This window comes from Lagopus muta, chromosome 26 (assembly GCF_023343835.1).
Source record: "Lagopus muta isolate bLagMut1 chromosome 26, bLagMut1 primary, whole genome shotgun sequence".
NCBI classification, from domain to species: Eukaryota; Metazoa; Chordata; class Aves; order Galliformes; family Phasianidae; genus Lagopus; species Lagopus muta.
In genome coordinates, this window is record NC_064458.1 from 4,701,452 (window position 1) to 4,720,963 (window position 19,512).

At 57.2% G+C, this 19,512-nt stretch overlaps 1 protein-coding gene across 8 annotated transcripts; it reads left to right on the forward strand.

Moving 5' to 3' along the window:
- Positions 1-87: 87 nt before the first annotated feature.
- On the forward strand, positions 88-19,070 carry LOC125684873 (PHD finger protein 7-like). 8 transcript variants are annotated; one of them, XM_048927413.1, is made up of 12 exons: positions 6,441-6,495; positions 6,714-6,827; positions 6,978-7,096; positions 7,268-15,248; positions 15,432-15,523; positions 15,620-15,730; positions 15,969-16,093; positions 16,244-16,406; positions 16,498-16,604; positions 16,823-16,936; positions 17,087-17,205; positions 17,377-19,070. In XM_048927413.1, exons 4-12 carry the CDS (start codon positions 14,927-14,929, stop codon positions 17,994-17,996), a joined length of 1,773 nt encoding a protein of 590 aa, XP_048783370.1. In that variant the 5' UTR covers positions 6,441-6,495; positions 6,714-6,827; positions 6,978-7,096; positions 7,268-14,926; the 3' UTR covers positions 17,997-19,070. The 8 variants fall into 8 exon arrangements, with proteins under 8 accessions (XP_048783375.1, XP_048783374.1, XP_048783373.1 ...); XM_048927418.1 differs by lacking the exons at positions 6,441-6,495; positions 6,714-6,827; positions 6,978-7,096; ... (3 more) ...; positions 15,969-16,093; positions 16,244-16,406 and adding exons at positions 88-5,139; positions 5,323-5,414; positions 5,511-5,621; positions 5,860-5,984; positions 6,135-6,297; XM_048927417.1 differs by lacking the exons at positions 6,441-6,495; positions 6,714-6,827; positions 6,978-7,096; ... (2 more) ...; positions 15,620-15,730; positions 15,969-16,093 and adding exons at positions 88-5,139; positions 5,323-5,414; positions 5,511-5,621; positions 5,860-5,984.
- The last annotated feature ends 442 nt before the right edge of the window (positions 19,071-19,512 follow it).

The following is a 19,512-nucleotide window of genomic DNA, read 5'->3' on the forward strand; positions in this document are numbered from 1 at the left end:
TGGACTCTCAGGAGGTGACCAGGCTGGTTGGTGACACGTCTGGGTGCTGTTGCCAGGGCTGTTGAACACTTAGCGTGCATGGAGGTGATGCTGCAGAGCATTCAGCCGTATCAGGCCGGCCAGAAAAGAGCAGCAGCTGCCTCCTTTGTGTCCTGCTTGGTGAAGCTTCATTTGGCCCTGAAGCAGTTTGGGGCACCCCTGTGTTAAATCTAGAGGCAGTCCAGGTGACGTGACACTGACAGAGCAATGGGAGTCCACAGTCTGGTGGGTGATTTGAAGCTGTGGGGACGTGGGAAGGGAAATGCATCTGGAGTCTTCTTTGTCGTGAGGTTTCAGAAGGGTGGCAAGGATTGATGCTGTAAAATCACAACACATCTGAGGAGCAGAATGCTCTGCCCAGGCTCATTGTAAGGCTGATCTGATCACTGTGAAAGGATGCATCAAGGATTTGGGAGGGCTCTTGGGGGCTGAATTAGGACACTTCAACTGAGTAACTGAGCATGGCAGTGGTGAATCAGAATTTTTCTTGCCATCAAATTGCTATGGCTCAGCGAAGCTCTGTGTGCTGTTTTCTCCCCACAATGGCTCCACATTCGCTCTATGTCTGCTCTGGTGTCAGGAAGTTTGTGAGTGCTGCATTAGTATTTCTGAATTCATTGCATCAACTCCCTTTATTACCACCCATGGACGCAGTTCCTCTTGGAGCATCACAGACCTCAAAACTGAGAAGCTGCTGTAAAAACCTGCAGCAAAACTCCGTGTCACGTCTGCTAAAATAACCCAGCAGAGCGAATGGAGCTCCAGCTGCAACAGCAGAATCTCTTTGCAATTGATCCTTATCAGCCCTGTGTGCAAGAAAGGAGTGCACCGCACCATGTGTGCGCCAAGCAGTGTCATCAAGCTGCAGGGGAGATGGAATGTCCAGCTCCAGGTGAGCTGTGAGAAAGAGAACCTCTCCTGGTGTCTTTAGGCAGCTGTGCAGTGCTGAGCTGGAGACTGGAACAGCTGGGCCCCAGGGCTGGCAGCTGGCACCGAGCTGCTGGCTCCAGTGGGCACTGCTTGGGGTCGTGTTTTTAAAGCACGCACTGGAAACATGGGAGAAGTGCATCCACTGTGTTTCTTGATTCAGACACGTATGCCCAAGGGAGCCTTTACTGGATGACTGCGCTTCAAACAACATTGCTTTTCTCATCTGCACGTGTGCAACAGACAGTGCCTGCAGGCAGGGGCGTCCCTAAGAAACAGCAGAAAGCTGAAGTCATGTCTAAACAAGGAAAGGACTCGTAAGCTTGGCAGATCGATCTGGACATACCAGGAAATACACTGAGAAACAAAGGGCAGCAGTAATCTGCTCTGAAAAACACTGGGAAAACTATAGGAGACTTAAAATAAAAGGGCTGAGAAGGGATCAGGCTGGAGCTGCCTGTTGCTGCCTGCATAAGGCTTCCCTACTTGGAAGCAGGCAGTGTCCACGTCAGCTGTCTTCTTGCTGAGGCTGCATCCCCCCAAATGATGGGCATGAAGGGGTTCTATAAGAAACAGCAATGGAATAACAGCAAACCTTCAGCCTGGGTGGTACTCACCCAAGAGCCAAGAGGGAGCTGACACCATAAAGAGTTCAGCTACCAACTGAGCAAGGTCGCTGTTGTTTCAAACCATGGTGGTGTCAGAAACTGATGGAAGTCCCAGGTGGAAATGTGAGGAGCTGCTTACATTTGGCCCGAGCAGATTGGCACAACGTACCATGAGTTACTGGAAACGTGTGTGAACATTACGTTGTGGGAAAGAGCTCCCATGTGTTGTGTGTGAGGAAATCGTGTCTTTCTCTGCCAGAGTTCTCCCAAAGAGTCAACAAGCTTATGCAGAGGAGAGAACCTGCTGGTAGTGCTTTGCAAAGGTGTTCAGAAAGACTCCTGGGCTGAGGTCTGAAGAAACTCACCTTCAGAGGTGAAAAAATTGTAGTTAGGCTTTCAGAGCAGGCACTGAGTCCCACTGCTGGAAAAATTGGACAGAGAGAGCCGGTGCTAAGCTCCAAACCTGGGTTTACATATTTCTGCATGGAGTTTTAGGATGGCCAAAGTGATGCGGGAGGTCAGCAGTGCAAGCACAGCAGATGCAGTTCTTTCCCAAAGAGAGGTGGTCTCTGGGGAAGCACCGACCCCGAGGGGCAGAAGCAGCCCCTGACCCCACATGGAGACAGAAAGAGTCAGGGAGGTGAGGCGCTGCTTTCCCCATCTGTTCTGCAGGAGGACCTGATTTCAGTGGCCAAGCGAAGCGGCCTGCCAGTCAGAACAGTGCAGAGCTGGTTCCGGCAGCGGCGGGCCCAGGACCGTCCCAGGCTTACGAAGAGGCTCTGTGAGGCGAGGTAGGTGGGCCAGAGTGGGGATGGGAGCCTCCAACAGCGAGCTGCATGGCAGCACACGTCCTGCCCTTGCTCTGAATGCAGTCAGGTGGAGTGACAGAGCCACTGAGCAGTGCCCCCAGCTTCACCCTTCCTCCCCTCCCACTTCTGCATTTTAAAACAATAAAGTTGACTCAACAGTATCCACTGATCAGGTTTAAATCTCAGGTGCTGGAGGGATTTTCAGCAGTAATACCATTGGCAAACACCTTTTTAAGAGGATTTTTATATGAAATGACAAATTTTAAATACTCTTACCAGCTCGTGGACTGTTGGACATAACAGTGTGACAACCAGCCACTGGGCATGGACAGAGAGAGGTGACAACAGAAAAGCAACAGAAATCACTGAAAACTTCACCAAATTTCTTTTCCTCAAACTTTCCACTCTAATATGAGATACTAATGCATATCTCAGTAGAATATGGAATCAGAAAAGACAGAGGAGCCAAGTGTCCAAATGAAAAGGATCAGGTTATTGTTGGATCTCAGCTTGAGGCTTTAAACTGTATGTACAAAGAGGCTCCAATCAGGCACAAGATCCTCTGTTCCTTGTTCTCTGAAAATGTTTCTCAGTGCTTGAATCCTGTTCCCACATCACAAAAGGAGGCAGGTAGAGGCACCTCGGGAGTGATGCTGATTCCCACTTAGTGCTGGCAGCATACGTCTGGGATTTGGGCACAGTAGAACCCAGGTGAGCTGTGGGTACCCCACTGCCTTACCAGCATATTGCTGCACATGCAAACAGAGCTGAGCTGCTGCAAATCTGTGTCCAAACAGAACCACTGTGGGCTTCTCGGCTGGTGGGAGAGCACCTGGGAGGGTGGGATCCCACATCCATCTGCCCACACCTATTCCTTCTCCAGCTGTTTCTGCTCTCAAGCCCTTGTGCCTAACTACACCCATTTTGCTGCTTTCCAGTCGGGTGCTGGATGTGATGGCAAAGCCTGGGGAGGCATCCAAGCTCCAGAGGGAGTTATAATTACAGAATCACAGAATCACAGAATGGCCAGGGTTAGAAGGGACCTCAAGGATCATGAAGCTCCAACCCTCCTGCCACATGCAGGGCCACCAAACTCCCCATTTAATACTAGACCAGATTGACCAGGGCCCCATCCAGCCTGGCCTTGAACACCTCCAGGGATGGACGGGGCATCCACAGCCTCTCTGGGCAGCTGTTCCACCACCTCACCACTCTCTCTGTAAAGAATTTCCCCCTAACGTCCTACCTCAATTTTCCCTCCCTCAACATCAAATCATTTCCCCTTGTCCTGCAGTTATCTATCGTTTCAGAGTTGATTCCCCTCCTGTTTGTAGGCTCCCTTTAGGCGCTGAAAGGCTGCAATGAGGTCACCCCACAGCCTTCTTTTCTGAAGGCTGAACAAACCCAGCTCTCTCAGTCTGTCTTTGTAGGGGAGCTGTTCCAGCCCCTGATCATCTTCATGGCTCTCCCCTGGACCCTCTCCAACAGCTCCCTGTCTTTTTTGTACTGGGGGTTCCAGACCTGGACACAGTGCTGCAGATAGGGCCTCACAAGAGCAGAGTAGAGGGGGACAATCACCTCCCTGTCCCTGCTGGCCAGCCTTCTTCTGATGGAGCACAGGATACCATTTGCATTCCAAGCCACAAGAGCACACTGCTGGCTCATGTTTTGTTTTTCATCTATCAAGACTCCCAGGTCCCTCTCTCTCAAGGTCTCAGGTCCCCTGCTCTCAAGGAGCTCCTTCCAGTCTGTAAGGATGCCTGGGATTCCTCCAGCCCAATGCCAAACTCTGCATTTTGCTGTGTTGAACCTCATCAGGTTCACCCAGGCCCACCTTTCCAGCCTGTCACTCCATCACCAAAGGCCTCCAGCTGGCCCTGCGCCAGCACCCGACTTCGTGACAGCCCACGTGGTTCAACCAGAGAACCCAACTGTGCCAGTATCCATAGCCCTTATTAAAAAGAGCAAAATGAGGCCGTGAAAATCAGCTCCTTTAATAAGAAAGGAAATACGTTCTAAGAGGGGGGTAGAAGAAGAGGATGAGAATGAAGCCAGGCCATGACAAGAACGGCAGGAGGAAGAGGCCGAACTCATAAAGGAGACGAGAACCATTTGACTCCTGAGCACGAGTGAGCTGACAGATATGTGAAAAGACTTCAGCTGTCATGCAGGGGAGCACTCTGACACTGGGAGAACGGGGCCGCAAGCCTGGACTAGGCGGGCAGCAAAGGCAGGCATCTGGGATCTCTTTCACGGGCAGGGTGCATTGGCAAAGCCCTTGGAAATGAGGCACGAGCCTTCCCCTCGTGGAGGTGACTCTCCGTAAGGGCCGAGAGGGAAAGGAGTCCCTTCAAAGAAGATCTGGTATGTTACCCAGGCAAGCGGTGCACCGTGGGGAAAGGTGTGCCTGAGGGCACCAGCTCTTCTGGAGGTGATGCGTAATGCTGAAAAAAGAGGGGAGATACAGACTGGCTGTTGGCCGGCAATTGCTGATTCTGAGGGCCCAGGGCTGCCGCCATCTTGCTTGGGAGCCTGGGACGCATTCCGCCCCGAGGGGGTAACCGTGATGTCACAGTGGTGGCAGGGAGCGGCCATTGTGACCCGCGGGGCTGGGAGCAGAGCAAAGGCTGCCGGGCTCAGAGCGTGGTCAGTGCGGCCTGGTGAGGTGCAGAGAGAGCAGGGACTCTTCAAGTGCTCACCGTTGACGCGCAACATGTCCAGTAGGAAGCGGAAGGCCCCCGACTCCGGGGAGCAAGGTGAGAGCAAAGCATCCCTGCGTGCAGCTCCCCGCCGCCGGGCAGAGGGGTGCTGGGGGTCTGCCAGCGGCAGAGAGGGAAGGGAGGGGCAGGAGCAAGGAGCACGGCCCTGGGGACCGCCCTCAGGGACAACTGGCCCCGCAAGGTGCTCACTGCTGCCCGCCTTTGCTCTCTCCTCTCCAGTGTGCATGCTGTGTCGCCGGGCGGATGTCGACCCGAACATCTGCGGGCGCACCTTTGCCGAGAGCGACCTTTGCGTGCATGAGTTCTGCTTGGTGAGTTCCAACCCTCAAGGGCTCCTGCCAGCTTCCTGCCAGGGATGCTCCCTTCCTGTCTGTCCTAATGAGATCCTGCTCTGCTCTTTCCCACAGCTTTTTTCTTTGAAGAAAAACACATTCTTTGAAGAAAGCGACCCCTGGGAGGAAACGCTGCGCCTCCCCGTTGGGACCATCAGATGCAGAATCAAGCAGGCGGACCAGAAGGTGAGCTTTGTGCCAGGAGAGGCTCACGCCAGCTTAGTCTGCACCCAGAGAAAGCAATGGCAGCCCTTCCAGCGGGCTCCAGGGCAAAGTCCTGCCATAGCAGACGAGCCTTCTCCGCCAGGCGGCTCTGCAGAGTGGAGCCCAGCAGCTTCCGCAGCCTGTGCCCTGCCCAGAGGTGTGGGGCCGGCCGTGGAGGCCCTGAGCCTGCTGCTGATCGGGGCTGCCTTGTTCCTTTCAGCAATGCTTTGTTTGTGGCGAGAGAGGAGCCGCCATCAGCTGCGCAGAGAGAGGCTGTGCACGCAGCTTCCACCTGCCCTGCGCCGCGGACGGTGAATGCGTCACCCAGTTCTTTGGGCAGCACAGGTAAGGGCTGTCAGCAGCAGCCAAGCCAGGGAGGAACCCACAGCGACAGCTCCCAGCAGCCTGCCAGAGATGGGGCCTGGGGCTCCTGCCTGCTGCTCTGCCCTCCTGGCAGTGCTTCTCACTGTGCCCATCACTTGCATCGTCCCCCAGGTCCTTCTGCTGCGAGCACCGCCCGCGACAGGCAGCGGAGGCAGCTCCACCCCAAGGCACTGACTGCGTCATCTGCCTGGAGCCCCTGGAGGACAGCACGTCCTACCAGACCCTGTGGTGCCCAGCGTGCAAGCACACCTGGTTCCACCGCCGCTGCGTCCAGGTAGAAGCCCTCCCCTCACCCTGCGGCCACGGCCCGCGCTCAGCAGCACCGAGCCCCGCTCACGCTCACGCTGCTTCTGCTTCTCCGGCAGGGGCAGGCCACGAACGCCGGCACCATGTGCTTCCAGTGCCCCATTTGTTGAGACACGGAGCAATTCCGGGCAGAAATGTCCACTCTGGGGATCCAAGTCCCAGTCAGGTTGGTGTCCTTCTCCCCAGCGCTGCAGATGGGAAGGCGCGAGCGCTGGGCCTGCCCAGGGACTGTCCCGGCAGGCCTGGCCCTTTGCTGTCTCACCAGCACAGGCCTCAGCTTCACGGAGAAGCTGGAAATGGGGTTGCCTTGGATGAACGGGGATACCCCGGATCACACATGGCAGGGAACCGGGAACTCATCGCATTCCCTCCCTTCTCTTGTAGGAGACCGTCTTGGTGGGATGACAACACCTACCCATCACTTCTGCGGAGGCACAGGCGCTGCGATGTCAGCAAGTGCCTTTACCCAGGAGGCAGGGAGCAGGCAGAGGTGAATGGGTGAGTTACCTCAGCAGCCCTCTGGGCTTCTGCAGGGGATCTCCCCCTCAACACCGGATGGGGAACCAGGGCTGAGCACCGCAGATGTGCCGGCCGCTGCCTGGCTTGGCTCACTTTGTCCTCACAGCCACAACCCGTTTGCTTCCCCAGGCCCTGGCAGCTGCTGCTCTGCAGCTCCTGTGCTGCAGAAGGGACCCACCGACGATGCTCCTACCTGAGCAACAGAGTTGGCAGCTGGGAGTGTGACAGCTGTGCTGGCATAGGCACCGGTAAGATGCAAACAGCTGTGGCTCCCTAGGCGGGGGCCGGGCAACGCCTGGCAGTGGGTGCTGCTCAGGGCGGCCCTGCCAGGCTCTCTCTGCCCCAGGAAGGAGGGCAGCCCGTTGCGACTCAAGGCTGCAGCTTCATCCCAATGATCACCTTCCTGCTTTCCTTTACAGCCTCCAGCAGCAACACGGAGCGCGCCGGACCCAGCACCAACACGGAGCGCGCCGGCCCCAGCACTTCCAGCCAAGGGGCTCCGGAGCCTCCCCGTGGCTCCCAGGGACCGGAGAACATCAGCTCCGGCTCCAGCAGCCAGGCAGCATCGGGCCCCTCACACCGGTCCCAGCTGCCTGAGAACAGCCGCCTGCCCAGTGAGCCTGGGACACGGCAGAGGGCAATCGGCCCACGCCTCCCTGAGGATCAGGAGGCATCTCTGCAGCGCCGAGGACGCCGCGGGAGCGGCCGTGCAACAGCCCCGCGCACCAGCAGCAGCTCCCGCAGGTCCACCCCACGGAGGGCACCGCGGCCCTCCAGCGACTCCCCGGTGGCTGCACCCAGAAGGAGCCCCAGGCAGCAGGGGACGGGCCGGGCACGAAGCCGCTCCCCGCTTCAAGATCGGGCCTCACGTTCCCAGAGCCGGCCCAGAAGAAGCCGTGGCAGCAGACAAACACCACGCCGAGCTGCACAGAGCAGCACCCTCTGCTCAGCCGCCCCAGTGACATCGAGGCCCTCGAGGGGTTCCCCGCTGCCTGGACACAGAAGACCCTCCAGGCAGCAAGGGAGGGCCCACACATGAAGCCCTTCCGCAGCGGGATGTCAGGCTGCGACTTCCCACACAGACCCCAGCACGCCGCAGCAGCCAAACCCAACAGCAGCGGCCAGCCTGGGCACAAAGCTGCTCCCAGGTCCATCTGCAGAACCACATCCCCACAGCCAGACCTCAGTCTGCACAGGAGCAGCCGGGTGCCAATGACACCTGCTCAACTTGGTCAACATCAGCCAAGACGACAAATCCCACGCTCATTTACATCAGCTTGCTCAACTTGGTCAACATCAGCCAAGACGACAAATCCACGCTCATTTACATCAGCTTGCTCAACTTGGTCAACATCAGCCAAGACAATAAATCCCACCCCCACCCCCATCAGCTTCATTCTTCTCGTCTTTTCCTGGGGTGGGCAGAGTTCAGACCTCGACCACAGGGTTGCCTTCTCCCCAGCAGAATGGCTCAGGTTGGAGGGGCCCTTAAATATCATCCGGCTCTAACCCCCTTGCCGTGAGCAGGTTCATGCACCACCAGATCAGGATGCCCAGGATCCCATCCACCCTGGCCTCAAAGGACTCCAGCAACGGGGTGTCCTGAACCCCTCAGGGAGGAACCTCGCTGTTCCAGTGCCTCGCCACTCCCTGAGGAAACAGTTTCTTTCTAACACCTCATCTCTCTCTATCCTCTTTTAGTTTCATGCCATTCCCCCTTGTCCTGTCACTATCAGAATGCATGAAAAAGTCAGTCCTCCTCCAGCTTGGCAGGACCCTTAAAAGTACGAGAAGGCTGTGGGCACAGAGGTCTCCTCAGAGCCTTCTGTTCTGAAAGCGAAGTGAACCCCACTCCCTCAACCTGCCTTCTGAGGTGCGGTGCTCCAGGCCTTGTCTTCTCTTTGCGGCCCTCCTCCGGACCCCCCCTCCCACCGCTCCACACCCCTCCTGTGCTTGGCACCCCAGGCTTGGGCGCAGTACTCCAGATGGATGCCCTCGCAAGGGCACAGCAGAGACGGACAATCACCGCCCTGCCCTGCTGGACACCTTCCTCAGGCCTTCCGGGCTGCAGGCACGCGCTGCTGGCTCATCTCCGGCTTTTTGGCCATTACGACCCCCAGGTCCTTCTCCACAGGGCTTCTCTCGCTGTCTTCTCCTCCCAGTCTCCACCCGTATCTGCGACTGCCTCAACCCAATCGCAACACCTTGCACTGGGCCTTGTTAAACCTCACGAGATGCTCACGTGCCCTGTATTCCAGCCTGGGTCCAGGTCCCTCTGGATAGCGTCTCTGCCTTCTGCTGTGCCAAGCGCACCATCAGCTCGGTGCCGTCAGCTGGGGGTGCACTCAATCCCACCGTCTGTGTCCTTGATAAAAATGCTCACGAGCATCAGTCCCCAGACGGACCCCTGGGTGCCCGGCCTCCACCTGGACACAGAGCCGCTGGCAGCAATCCTCGGGCACAACATCCAAACAACCTGCATCCACCTGTCTGTTCAACACTCAAATGCACATCTCTCCACTTCAGACATTAGGAGGTGCTGTGGGACGAAGACATCAGTCGCCCTTCCTTTGTCCATCACAGCCATCACTCCATCACCAAAGGCCTCCAGATGGCTCAGGCACAGCCGCCCTTGCTGAAGCCGTGCTGGCTGTCTTAGGTCGCCTCCCCATCTCGCGTGTGCCTTCACATCTCCTCCAGGAGGATCCACCCCGCCATGTTCCCAGGCCCACAGATGAGGCACAGCGGCCTTCAGGCCCAGCTGGCTTCTGGCCCAGCCCCACTGAGGCACGAGGTCTCAAGTCAGGATGGATCAAGGCTCTGCTGGCAGGGCAGCCCAATTCTGGGGGTGTTTCATGGCTTGGGGTTGCCACTGTTCTGTATCGTTCATTCATTAGCAGCAAACCATTTCCATTTGTAGTATTTTTTAAAGCGTTGGGGGGAAAAAAAAGGAGAGAAACAAAGCGTAAAACTGGTGGGATATCTGACTTCTTTTTTCGTGAAGGTAGTGCGTCAATGCCTCGTTTGATGTCAATGGTTGCAATTTTTCGTGAGGTCTTAATGCGTTTGTCAGATTTCTGATGAAATTTTACTCTTGCCATGCAATTGTTCACAAGCGTGCTGACTGCCAAAACGCGATGACGTGAATAAGGCTTGACTGCAAAGCGAGGGATATTTCTGTCTGTTAAAAGAGGTCTGACAGAAGTCCAGTCAGGAGACATGGTTAGATTTTGGAGTCGAATATCTGGTTGGAACTCCAGGCATTCCAATTGAAAACTGGCAGGTAATGCATTTGTATCAACTTAAAATGGGGTCACCCACATAAAGGGATGATTTTTTGGCAAAATTGAAACCGGTTTCCAAATTCCTTTATCAAAAGAGAAAGCATGGCTGCACATTCTTTGCTGTTCAGAGCACTGCGTGGGGCCGGGGCTGGGCTGCACTGCTGGCTGTGCGGAGCTGCGCATTGGGTACACCTGCTCTGGGTCCCAGAGAGAGCTCCAACACACAAAGTAAAGCAATACGGTGCCCAACTCTCTTGCAAAATACTACTTTAGGATTCAGCATTCACCAAGAAAGAGCAAACCTAGCTTTTACAACAGCTCACACAAATTACCCAAAGACACCCTGTGAGACAGAAAGCATGAAGATTCATGGAGGCAATCAGCTTTTTTTGGGGTGGAGTTTCAAGCACGCAGCCCAGCCTGGAGCACAGCCCCTTTTCCGTTTGTAATCCTGCAGGAGTAGAGCACCTGCTGGGGCACAGAGCATCATCTGGACAGTTTCCACTGACAGAAGTAGAGCATCATACTGGGGCAGAAAAAGAAAAAAAAAAGAAAAGAGCATAGCTATATTAAAATACTTTGAACTGAACTTTTCACCCTGCAGGATGAGCTCACTTCAGGGCTCACATCGTGAGAGGTTTGGAAAAAAATATTCAAACATCCTGATTTGTGTTTCCAGTGCTACGGATTAAAAGCTGCAGAAATGCCTTCTCCTCCACCATCCATCAACTCTGATCCTGGGACAGAGACCCACAAACTCCTCAGGGTTGGAAGGGTCCTCTGAGGGCCATCCGGACCAACCCCCCTGCAGCGCACAGGGACACCGCAGCTGGGTCAGGTCTCCAGGGACGGAGCACCCAGCGCACCTCTGTGCGACCTGTGCCAGTGCCTCACCACCTCTCTGCAGAAGATTTCGTCCCTATAGCCAACCTAAACCTCCCCTCTTGGAGCTTGCAGCCATTTCCCTCTCGGAGCTGGAAACCACACTGACACTTTGGTCAGTTTTGGAGCAGAAAATGAGATGAGATGTAGATAGACAGATAACTCGATGTTTTTCTTCCTTGATTTACTATTTATTATGACCTCGCTGACCGACTGCACGCCGCACGCCCAGCACCGCCGCCAGCTCCAAGCACCACCAGCCCGCCGCGCCGCCAGCGCAGCGCCCTTACACCAACGAGCCGCCGCTTCCGCTCTTCTCGGCACATGCGCAGCACCAGCAGGAGGACCCGCTACCATCGAGTTGGAGGGCTGGAGGCACAGAGCAGTCAGAGCAAAGAGGCACCACTTCCGGGTTTCCGGAGGCGTCAGTGTCTGGAGGATCGCTTCGTATTACCGCAGGGACGGGCGGTACGGAGCGGAGAGAGCAGAGCGACGCGTCGTGCCGCTCCGGGACGGCTCTGTGGTGCTCTGCGGGACCGTGCGGGCCCCGGGGGGCCCAGAGCGCCCAGAGCTCGTCTGACCCCCCGCTGCCCCTAAAACCGCCGCCGCGGCGGTCCCGACTGCAATTCTGCGCTCCGGTCAAGCGGTGGCAGCAGAGACCGAGAAAAGAGCGGCGTGGGGCGTGGGTACCGGCGATGGGAGCGGAGCGAGCCTGGGGCTTGGCTCTGCTCGGGTAAATGCGTCCATTCCAACTGCATTCAGGCTCGGCTAGCTCTGAGCTCTGCCAAAGTGGTTGGCATTTGTCATTGCTGAGCGCACAAAAGGCTCGACCAAAGGTGACGATGCCCGGAAGGCAGAAGGATGGAGAAAAGCGTGGCCACATCCCTGGCACGGAGCCGAGCCCGTAGCTGGAGAAGGGGGTTGTTCTGCCGGATGTGGACTGGGAGCGGTTCTGTGCCACGGCCCGAATCTGCCCTTCTTTGGCTTCGGTCGGGCCAGGAGCTGCTGCGCGGTGCCGCACACCGTGCGTGTGCCGTAACCCCACGCTGCTCCGTGTGCACGGTGGTTGTGGAGGGCCGTGGTTGTGGGGGGGACCCGAGACCGCCTTCAGCCGGGCGACTGACTCCTGGCTTCTCCGCTGTACTTCGTACAACCTGTGTTTGTTGTGCACCTTTCACAAGCGTGTGACAGTACAGTGTTTGCTCTGATGCCTTCACAAGGCTGTCACAGCCGTGTCTCCTGTCTCCGGTTAGCCTGTCCACGGGTCCACCTGTGAACCAGACAGAAAGAGGGCGAGAATTCACAGTGTTACAGTTCTGTATGGCATTGTCACAGTCTGAGCCACAAAGAAACACGTCGCTTCCTTCACACGCCTACAGAGTATTGAGAGTGAGACATAAATATGTGCGTATACATGCATACAGAGCGTCTGATCCTTCACCAATCATAACAGAACTTCTTTTCACCAGCTGCGTATTCACATAGGTTTCACCTTTATAAATGTCCACAGTCCATAAATGCCTCATGAAGCTCATGCAGACTGGGACGTGCTTGATCGTTTTTCCAAATCATTTCACTGATGGGCTCCGCCACAAGCTCACCTGAAGCGCAACGGTGCCCAAGCCCAGTGAAAAGTGTTGAAAAGCAGCAAGGGGCTGGAGATGGAGAAGGGTGAAAGAAGAGCTCGGGTGATGTTTGCACAAAGAACAGAACGTGGAGAGGAACAGCATCCCCAGGTCTTCAAATAGACAGAAGTGTTGAGATTGTTTCACTCCCTTCTTCAAGAGTGGATGTGCAGTGGGGTTCATGCCAGCTGACCAGAAAGACACCAAACCTCTATTCATCAGGGGAAGAGAAGGGTTAGGATGAGCCTGGAAATTATCAACTACTTGGTGTACCATCCAGTCCCGGGACAATTCTAGAAGCTATCACCCAAAAAGTCTTTCTCAAAAGGTGAAATTTCCTAATGATTTTTGAAGTAGAAGTCACTCTAAGAGGAAATCAGATACAGTTGCACATACAGCACACAGTCCAAATGCGCAGAAATTTCTGTGCAAACTGTGCAAAACAAAATGGTAACAAACTCGTGAATGCCTCAGAACAAAAACTGTGCTGCTATGCTCCTGCGAAAGGTGCAGAACAAACATGTTGTGCGTGAGCACAATGGAGAAGTCCGGAGTTTGTTGTCTTGCTTAAGGCGGTCTCGGTTCGATCCCCAGCCCCCCACACAACCACCACGCAATGGGAGAAGCATGACTGGTATGGCATGCACACGGTACATGGCACCAGGCACACTCCACGCCATCTGGAAACTGCTCCTGAGCCAATTGGAAGGGCCCATCCTATGGCATAAAATGCATTGCCGACTCCACAGTAGGACCGTCACCCCGGACTTTGGGAGAGCAGGACCTCCTCAGTGGGCCTGCTTGGAGGTATCCCATGGACGGGAGCTTTGGCAAGTAGGCCCGAGAGAGCTGCTTGACACTTAAACACCGCTTCCTCCAAGCTCAAGATGGATGCATCCCTGAGAGCAAGAAAGCAGGGAAAAGTGGCAGGAGAACTGCTGGATAAGCAAGGGGCTCATGGATGGACTCAAAGGGAAGAGGAGCGTACACAGCACGTGGAAGAAGGGCATTTCTACTTGGAAAGAATGTATGAGCGTTGTCAGGGCCTGCAAGGATGCAATGAGGAAGGCTAAGGCACCCTTGGGATTAAATCCAGCAAAGGCGGTCGAGGAGAACAACAAGGGCTTTTGTGAGAATGTTGGTAGTAAAACTAAGACTGGAACACATGCGGGTCTGCCACTGAATGCCTTGGTAACAAGGGACAAAGAGAAGGCAGAGGTACTGAATGCCTTCTTTGCTTCCATCTTTACTACTAAGATTGCCCCTCCTAAATCCCAGGCCCTGGCGGTAAGAGAGAGAGTCTGGGGAATTAAAGACTTCCTCCTGCTTGAGGAGGATCTGAACAGGAAGCGTGCAGGCAAAATCAGTGCTCGCAAATTCATGGGCCCTGTGGGGATGCACCCACGTGTGCTGAGAGAGCTGGTGGAGGTAATTGCTGAACTGCTCTCTATGATCTTGGAGAGGCCTTGGAGAACAGGAGAGCTGCCTGGATGCTGGAGGACAGCCAGCTTCGCACCAGTCATCGCACCGATGAGTGGGCAGTGAGATGGACTGGGAACTGGCTTGACGACCAAGAGATGATGGAGGGGCCTGGAGCATCTTCCTCACGAGAAAAGGCTGAGAGACCTAGGACTCTTCAGTCTGGAGAAGAAACGCATGAGCGGGGGATCTCATAACAGTTTGGCCCACTGCGACGGGCCCTGCGTCTGCTCCAAGCCATGAGACAGGCCCTGCGCCAGCACCCGACTTCGTGACAGCCCACGTGGTTCAACCAGAGAACCCAACTGTGCCAGTATCCATAGCCCTTATTAAAAAGAGCAAAATGAGGCCGTGAAAATCAGCTCCTTTAATAAGAAAGGAAATACGTTCTAAGAGGGGGGTAGAAGAAGAGGATGAGAATGAAGCCAGGCCATGACAAGAACGGCAGGAGGAAGAGGCCGAACTCATAAAGGAGACGAGAACCATTTGACTCCTGAGCACGAGTGAGCTGACAGATATGTGAAAAGACTTCAGCTGTCATGCAGGGGAGCACTCTGACACTGGGAGAACGGGGCCGCAAGCCTGGACTAGGCGGGCAGCAAAGGCAGGCATCTGGGATCTCTTTCACGGGCAGGGTGCATTGGCAAAGCCCTTGGAAATGAGGCACGAGCCTTCCCCTCGTGGAGGTGACTCTCCGTAAGGGCCGAGAGGGAAAGGAGTCCCTTCAAAGAAGATCTGGTATGTTACCCAGGCAAGCGGTGCACCGTGGGGAAAGGTGTGCCTGAGGGCACCAGCTCTTCTGGAGGTGATGCGTAATGCTGAAAAAAGAGGGGAGATACAGACTGGCTGTTGGCCGGCAATTGCTGATTCTGAGGGCCCAGGGCTGCCGCCATCTTGCTTGGGAGCCTGGGACGCATTCCGCCCCGAGGGGGTAACCGTGATGTCACAGTGGTGGCAGGGAGCGGCCATTGTGACCCGCGGGGCTGGGAGCAGAGCAAAGGCTGCCGGGCTCAGAGCGTGGTCAGTGCGGCCTGGTGAGGTGCAGAGAGAGCAGGGACTCTTCAAGTGCTCACCGTTGACGCGCAACATGTCCAGTAGGAAGCGGAAGGCCCCCGACTCCGGGGAGCAAGGTGAGAGCAAAGCATCCCTGCGTGCAGCTCCCCGCCGCCGGGCAGAGGGGTGCTGGGGGTCTGCCAGCGGCAGAGAGGGAAGGGAGGGGCAGGAGCAAGGAGCACGGCCCTGGGGACCGCCCTCAGGGACAACTGGCCCCGCAAGGTGCTCACTGCTGCCCGCCTTTGCTCTCTCCTCTCCAGTGTGCATGCTGTGTCGCCGGGCGGATGTCGACCCGAACATCTGCGGGCGCACCTTTGCCGAGAGCGACCTTTGCGTGCATGAGTTCTGCTTGGTGAGTTCCAACCCTCAAGGGCTCCTGCCAGCTTCCTGCCAGGGATGCTCCCTTCCTGTCTGTCCTAACGAGATCCTGCTCTGCTCTTTCCCACAGCTTTTTTCTTTGAAGAAAAACACATTCTTTGAAGAAAGCGACCCCTGGGAGGAAACGCTGCGCCTCCCCGTTGGGACCATCAGATGCAGAATCAAGCAGGCGGACCAGAAGGTGAGCTTTGTGCCAGGAGAGGCTCACGCCAGCTTAGTCTGCACCCAGAGAAAGCAATGGCAGCCCTTCCAGCGGGCTCCAGGGCAAAGTCCTGCCATAGCAGACGAGCCTTCTCCGCCAGGCGGCTCTGCAGAGTGGAGCCCAGCAGCTTCCGCAGCCTGTGCCCTGCCCAGAGGTGTGGGGCCGGCCGTGGAGGCCCTGAGCCTGCTGCTGATCGGGGCTGCCTTGTTCCTTTCAGCAATGCTTTGTTTGTGGCGAGAGAGGAGCCGCCATCAGCTGCGCAGAGAGAGGCTGTGCACGCAGCTTCCACCTGCCCTGCGCCGCGGACGGTGAATGCGTCACCCAGTTCTTTGGGCAGCACAGGTAAGGGCTGTCAGCAGCAGCCAAGCCAGGGAGGAACCCACAGCGACAGCTCCCAGCAGCCTGCCAGAGATGGGGCCTGGGGCTCCTGCCTGCTGCTCTGCCCTCCTGGCAGTGCTTCTCACTGTGCCCATCACTTGCATCGTCCCCCAGGTCCTTCTGCTGCGAGCACCGCCCGCGACAGGCAGCGGAGGCAGCTCCACCCCAAGGCACTGACTGCGTCATCTGCCTGGAGCCCCTGGAGGACAGCACGTCCTACCAGACCCTGTGGTGCCCAGCGTGCAAGCACACCTGGTTCCACCGCCGCTGCGTCCAGGTAGAAGCCCTCCCCTCACCCTGCGGCCACGGCCCGCGCTCAGCAGCACCGAGCCCCGCTCACGCTCACGCTGCTTCTGCTTCTCCGGCAGGGGCAGGCCACGAACGCCGGCACCATGTGCTTCCAGTGCCCCATTTGTCGAGACACGGAGCAATTCCGGGCAGAAATGTCCACTCTGGGGATCCAAGTCCCAGTCAGGTTGGTGTCCTTCTCCCCAGCGCTGCAGATGGGAAGGCGCGAGCGCTGGGCCTGCCCAGGGACTGTCCCGGCAGGCCTGGCCCTTTGCTGTCTCACCAGCACAGGCCTCAGCTTCACGGAGAAGCTGGAAATGGGGTTGCCTTGGATGAACGGGGATACCCCGGATCACACATGGCAGGGAACCGGGAACTCATCGCATTCCCTCCCTTCTCTTGTAGGAGACCGTCTTGGTGGGATGACAACACCTACCCATCACTTCTGCGGAGGCACAGGCGCTGCGATGTCAGCAAGTGCCTTTACCCAGGAGGCAGGGAGCAGGCAGAGGTGAATGGGTGAGTTACCTCAGCAGCCCTCTGGGCTTCTGCAGGGGATCTCCCCCTCAACACCGGATGGGGAACCAGGGCTGAGCACCGCAGATGTGCCGGCCGCTGCCTGGCTTGGCTCACTTTGTCCTCACAGCCACAACCCGTTTGCTTCCCCAGGCCCTGGCAGCTGCTGCTCTGCAGCTCCTGTGCTGCAGAAGGGACCCACCGACGATGCTCCTACCTGAGCAACAGAGTTGGCAGCTGGGAGTGTGACAGCTGTGCTGGCATAGGCACCGGTAAGATGCAAACAGCTGTGGCTCCCTAGGCGGGGGCCGGGCAACGCCTGGCAGTGGGTGCTGCTCAGGGCGGCCCTGCCAGGCTCTCTCTGCCCCAGGAAGGAGGGCAGCCCGTTGCGACTCAAGGCTGCAGCTTCATCCCAATGATCACCTTCCTGCTTTCCTTTACAGCCTCCAGCAGCAACACGGAGCGCGCCGGACCCAGCACCAACACGGAGCGCGCCGGCCCCAGCACTTCCAGCCAAGGGGCTCCGGAGCCTCCCCGTGGCTCCCAGGGACCGGAGAACATCAGCTCCGGCTCCAGCAGCCAGGCAGCATCGGGCCCCTCACACCGGTCCCAGCTGCCTGAGAACAGCCGCCTGCCCAGTGAGCCTGGGACACGGCAGAGGGCAATCGGCCCACGCCTCCCTGAGGATCAGGAGGCATCTCTGCAGCGCCGAGGACGCCGCGGGAGCGGCCGTGCAACAGCCCCGCGCACCAGCAGCAGCTCCCGCAGGTCCACCCCACGGAGGGCACCGCGGCCCTCCAGCGACTCCCCGGTGGCTGCACCCAGAAGGAGCCCCAGGCAGCAGGGGACGGGCCGGGCACGAAGCCGCTCCCCGCTTCAAGATCGGGCCTCACGTTCCCAGAGCCGGCCCAGAAGAAGCCGTGGCAGCAGACAAACACCACGCCGAGCTGCACAGAGCAGCACCCTCTGCTCAGCCGCCCCAGTGACATCGAGGCCCTCGAGGGGTTCCCCGCTGCCTGGACACAGAAGACCCTCCAGGCAGCAAGGGAGGGCCCACACATGAAGCCCTTCCGCAGCGGGATGTCAGGCTGCGACTTCCCACACAGACCCCAGCACGCCGCAGCAGCCAAACCCAACAGCAGCGGCCAGCCTGGGCACAAAGCTGCTCCCAGGTCCATCTGCAGAACCACATCCCCACAGCCAGACCTCAGTCTGCACAGGAGCAGCCGGGTGCCAATGACACCTGCTCAACTTGGTCAACATCAGCCAAGACGACAAATCCCACGCTCATTTACATCAGCTTGCTCAACTTGGTCAACATCAGCCAAGACGACAAATCCACGCTCATTTACATCAGCTTGCTCAACTTGGTCAACATCAGCCAAGACAATAAATCCCACCCCCACCCCCATCAGCTTCATTCTTCTCGTCTTTTCCTGGGGTGGGCAGAGTTCAGACCTCGACCACAGGGTTGCCTTCTCCCCAGCAGAATGGCTCAGGTTGGAGGGGCCCTTAAATATCATCCGGCTCTAACCCCCTTGCCGTGAGCAGGTTCATGCACCACCAGATCAGGATGCCCAGGATCCCATCCACCCTGGCCTCAAAGGACTCCAGCAACGGGGTGTCCTGAACCCCTCAGGGAGGAACCTCGCTGTTCCAGTGCCTCGCCACTCCCTGAGGAAACAGTTTCTTTCTAACACCTCATCTCTCTCTATCCTCTTTTAGTTTCATGCCATTCCCCCTTGTCCTGTCACTATCAGAATGCATGAAAAAGTCAGTCCTCCTCCAGCTTGGCAGGACCCTTAAAAGTACGAGAAGGCTGTGGGCACAGAGGTCTCCTCAGAGCCTTCTGTTCTGAAAGCGAAGTGAACCCCACTCCCTCAACCTGCCTTCTGAGGTGCGGTGCTCCAGGCCTTGTCTTCTCTTTGCGGCCCTCCTCCGGACCCCCCCTCCCACCGCTCCACACCCCTCCTGTGCTTGGCACCCCAGGCTTGGGCGCAGTACTCCAGATGGATGCCCTCGCAAGGGCACAGCAGAGACGGACAATCACCGCCCTGCCCTGCTGGACACCTTCCTCAGGCCTTCCGGGCTGCAGGCACGCGCTGCTGGCTCATCTCCGGCTTTTTGGCCATTACGACCCCCAGGTCCTTCTCCACAGGGCTTCTCTCACTGTCTTCTCCTCCCAGTCTCCACCCGTATCTGCGACTGCCTCAACCCAATCGCAACACCTTGCACTGGGCCTTGTTAAACCTCACGAGATGCTCACGTGCCCTGTATTCCAGCCTGGGTCCAGGTCCCTCTGGATAGCGTCTCTGCCTTCTGCTGTGCCAAGCGCACCATCAGCTCGGTGCCGTCAGCTGGGGGTGCACTCAATCCCACCGTCTGTGTCCTTGATAAAAATGCTCACGAGCATCAGTCCCCAGACGGACCCCTGGGTGCCCGGCCTCCACCTGGACACAGAGCCGCTGGCAGCAATCCTCGGGCACAACATCCAAACAACCTGCATCCACCTGTCTGTTCAACACTCAAATGCACATCTCTCCACTTCAGACATTAGGAGGTGCTGTGGGACGAAGACA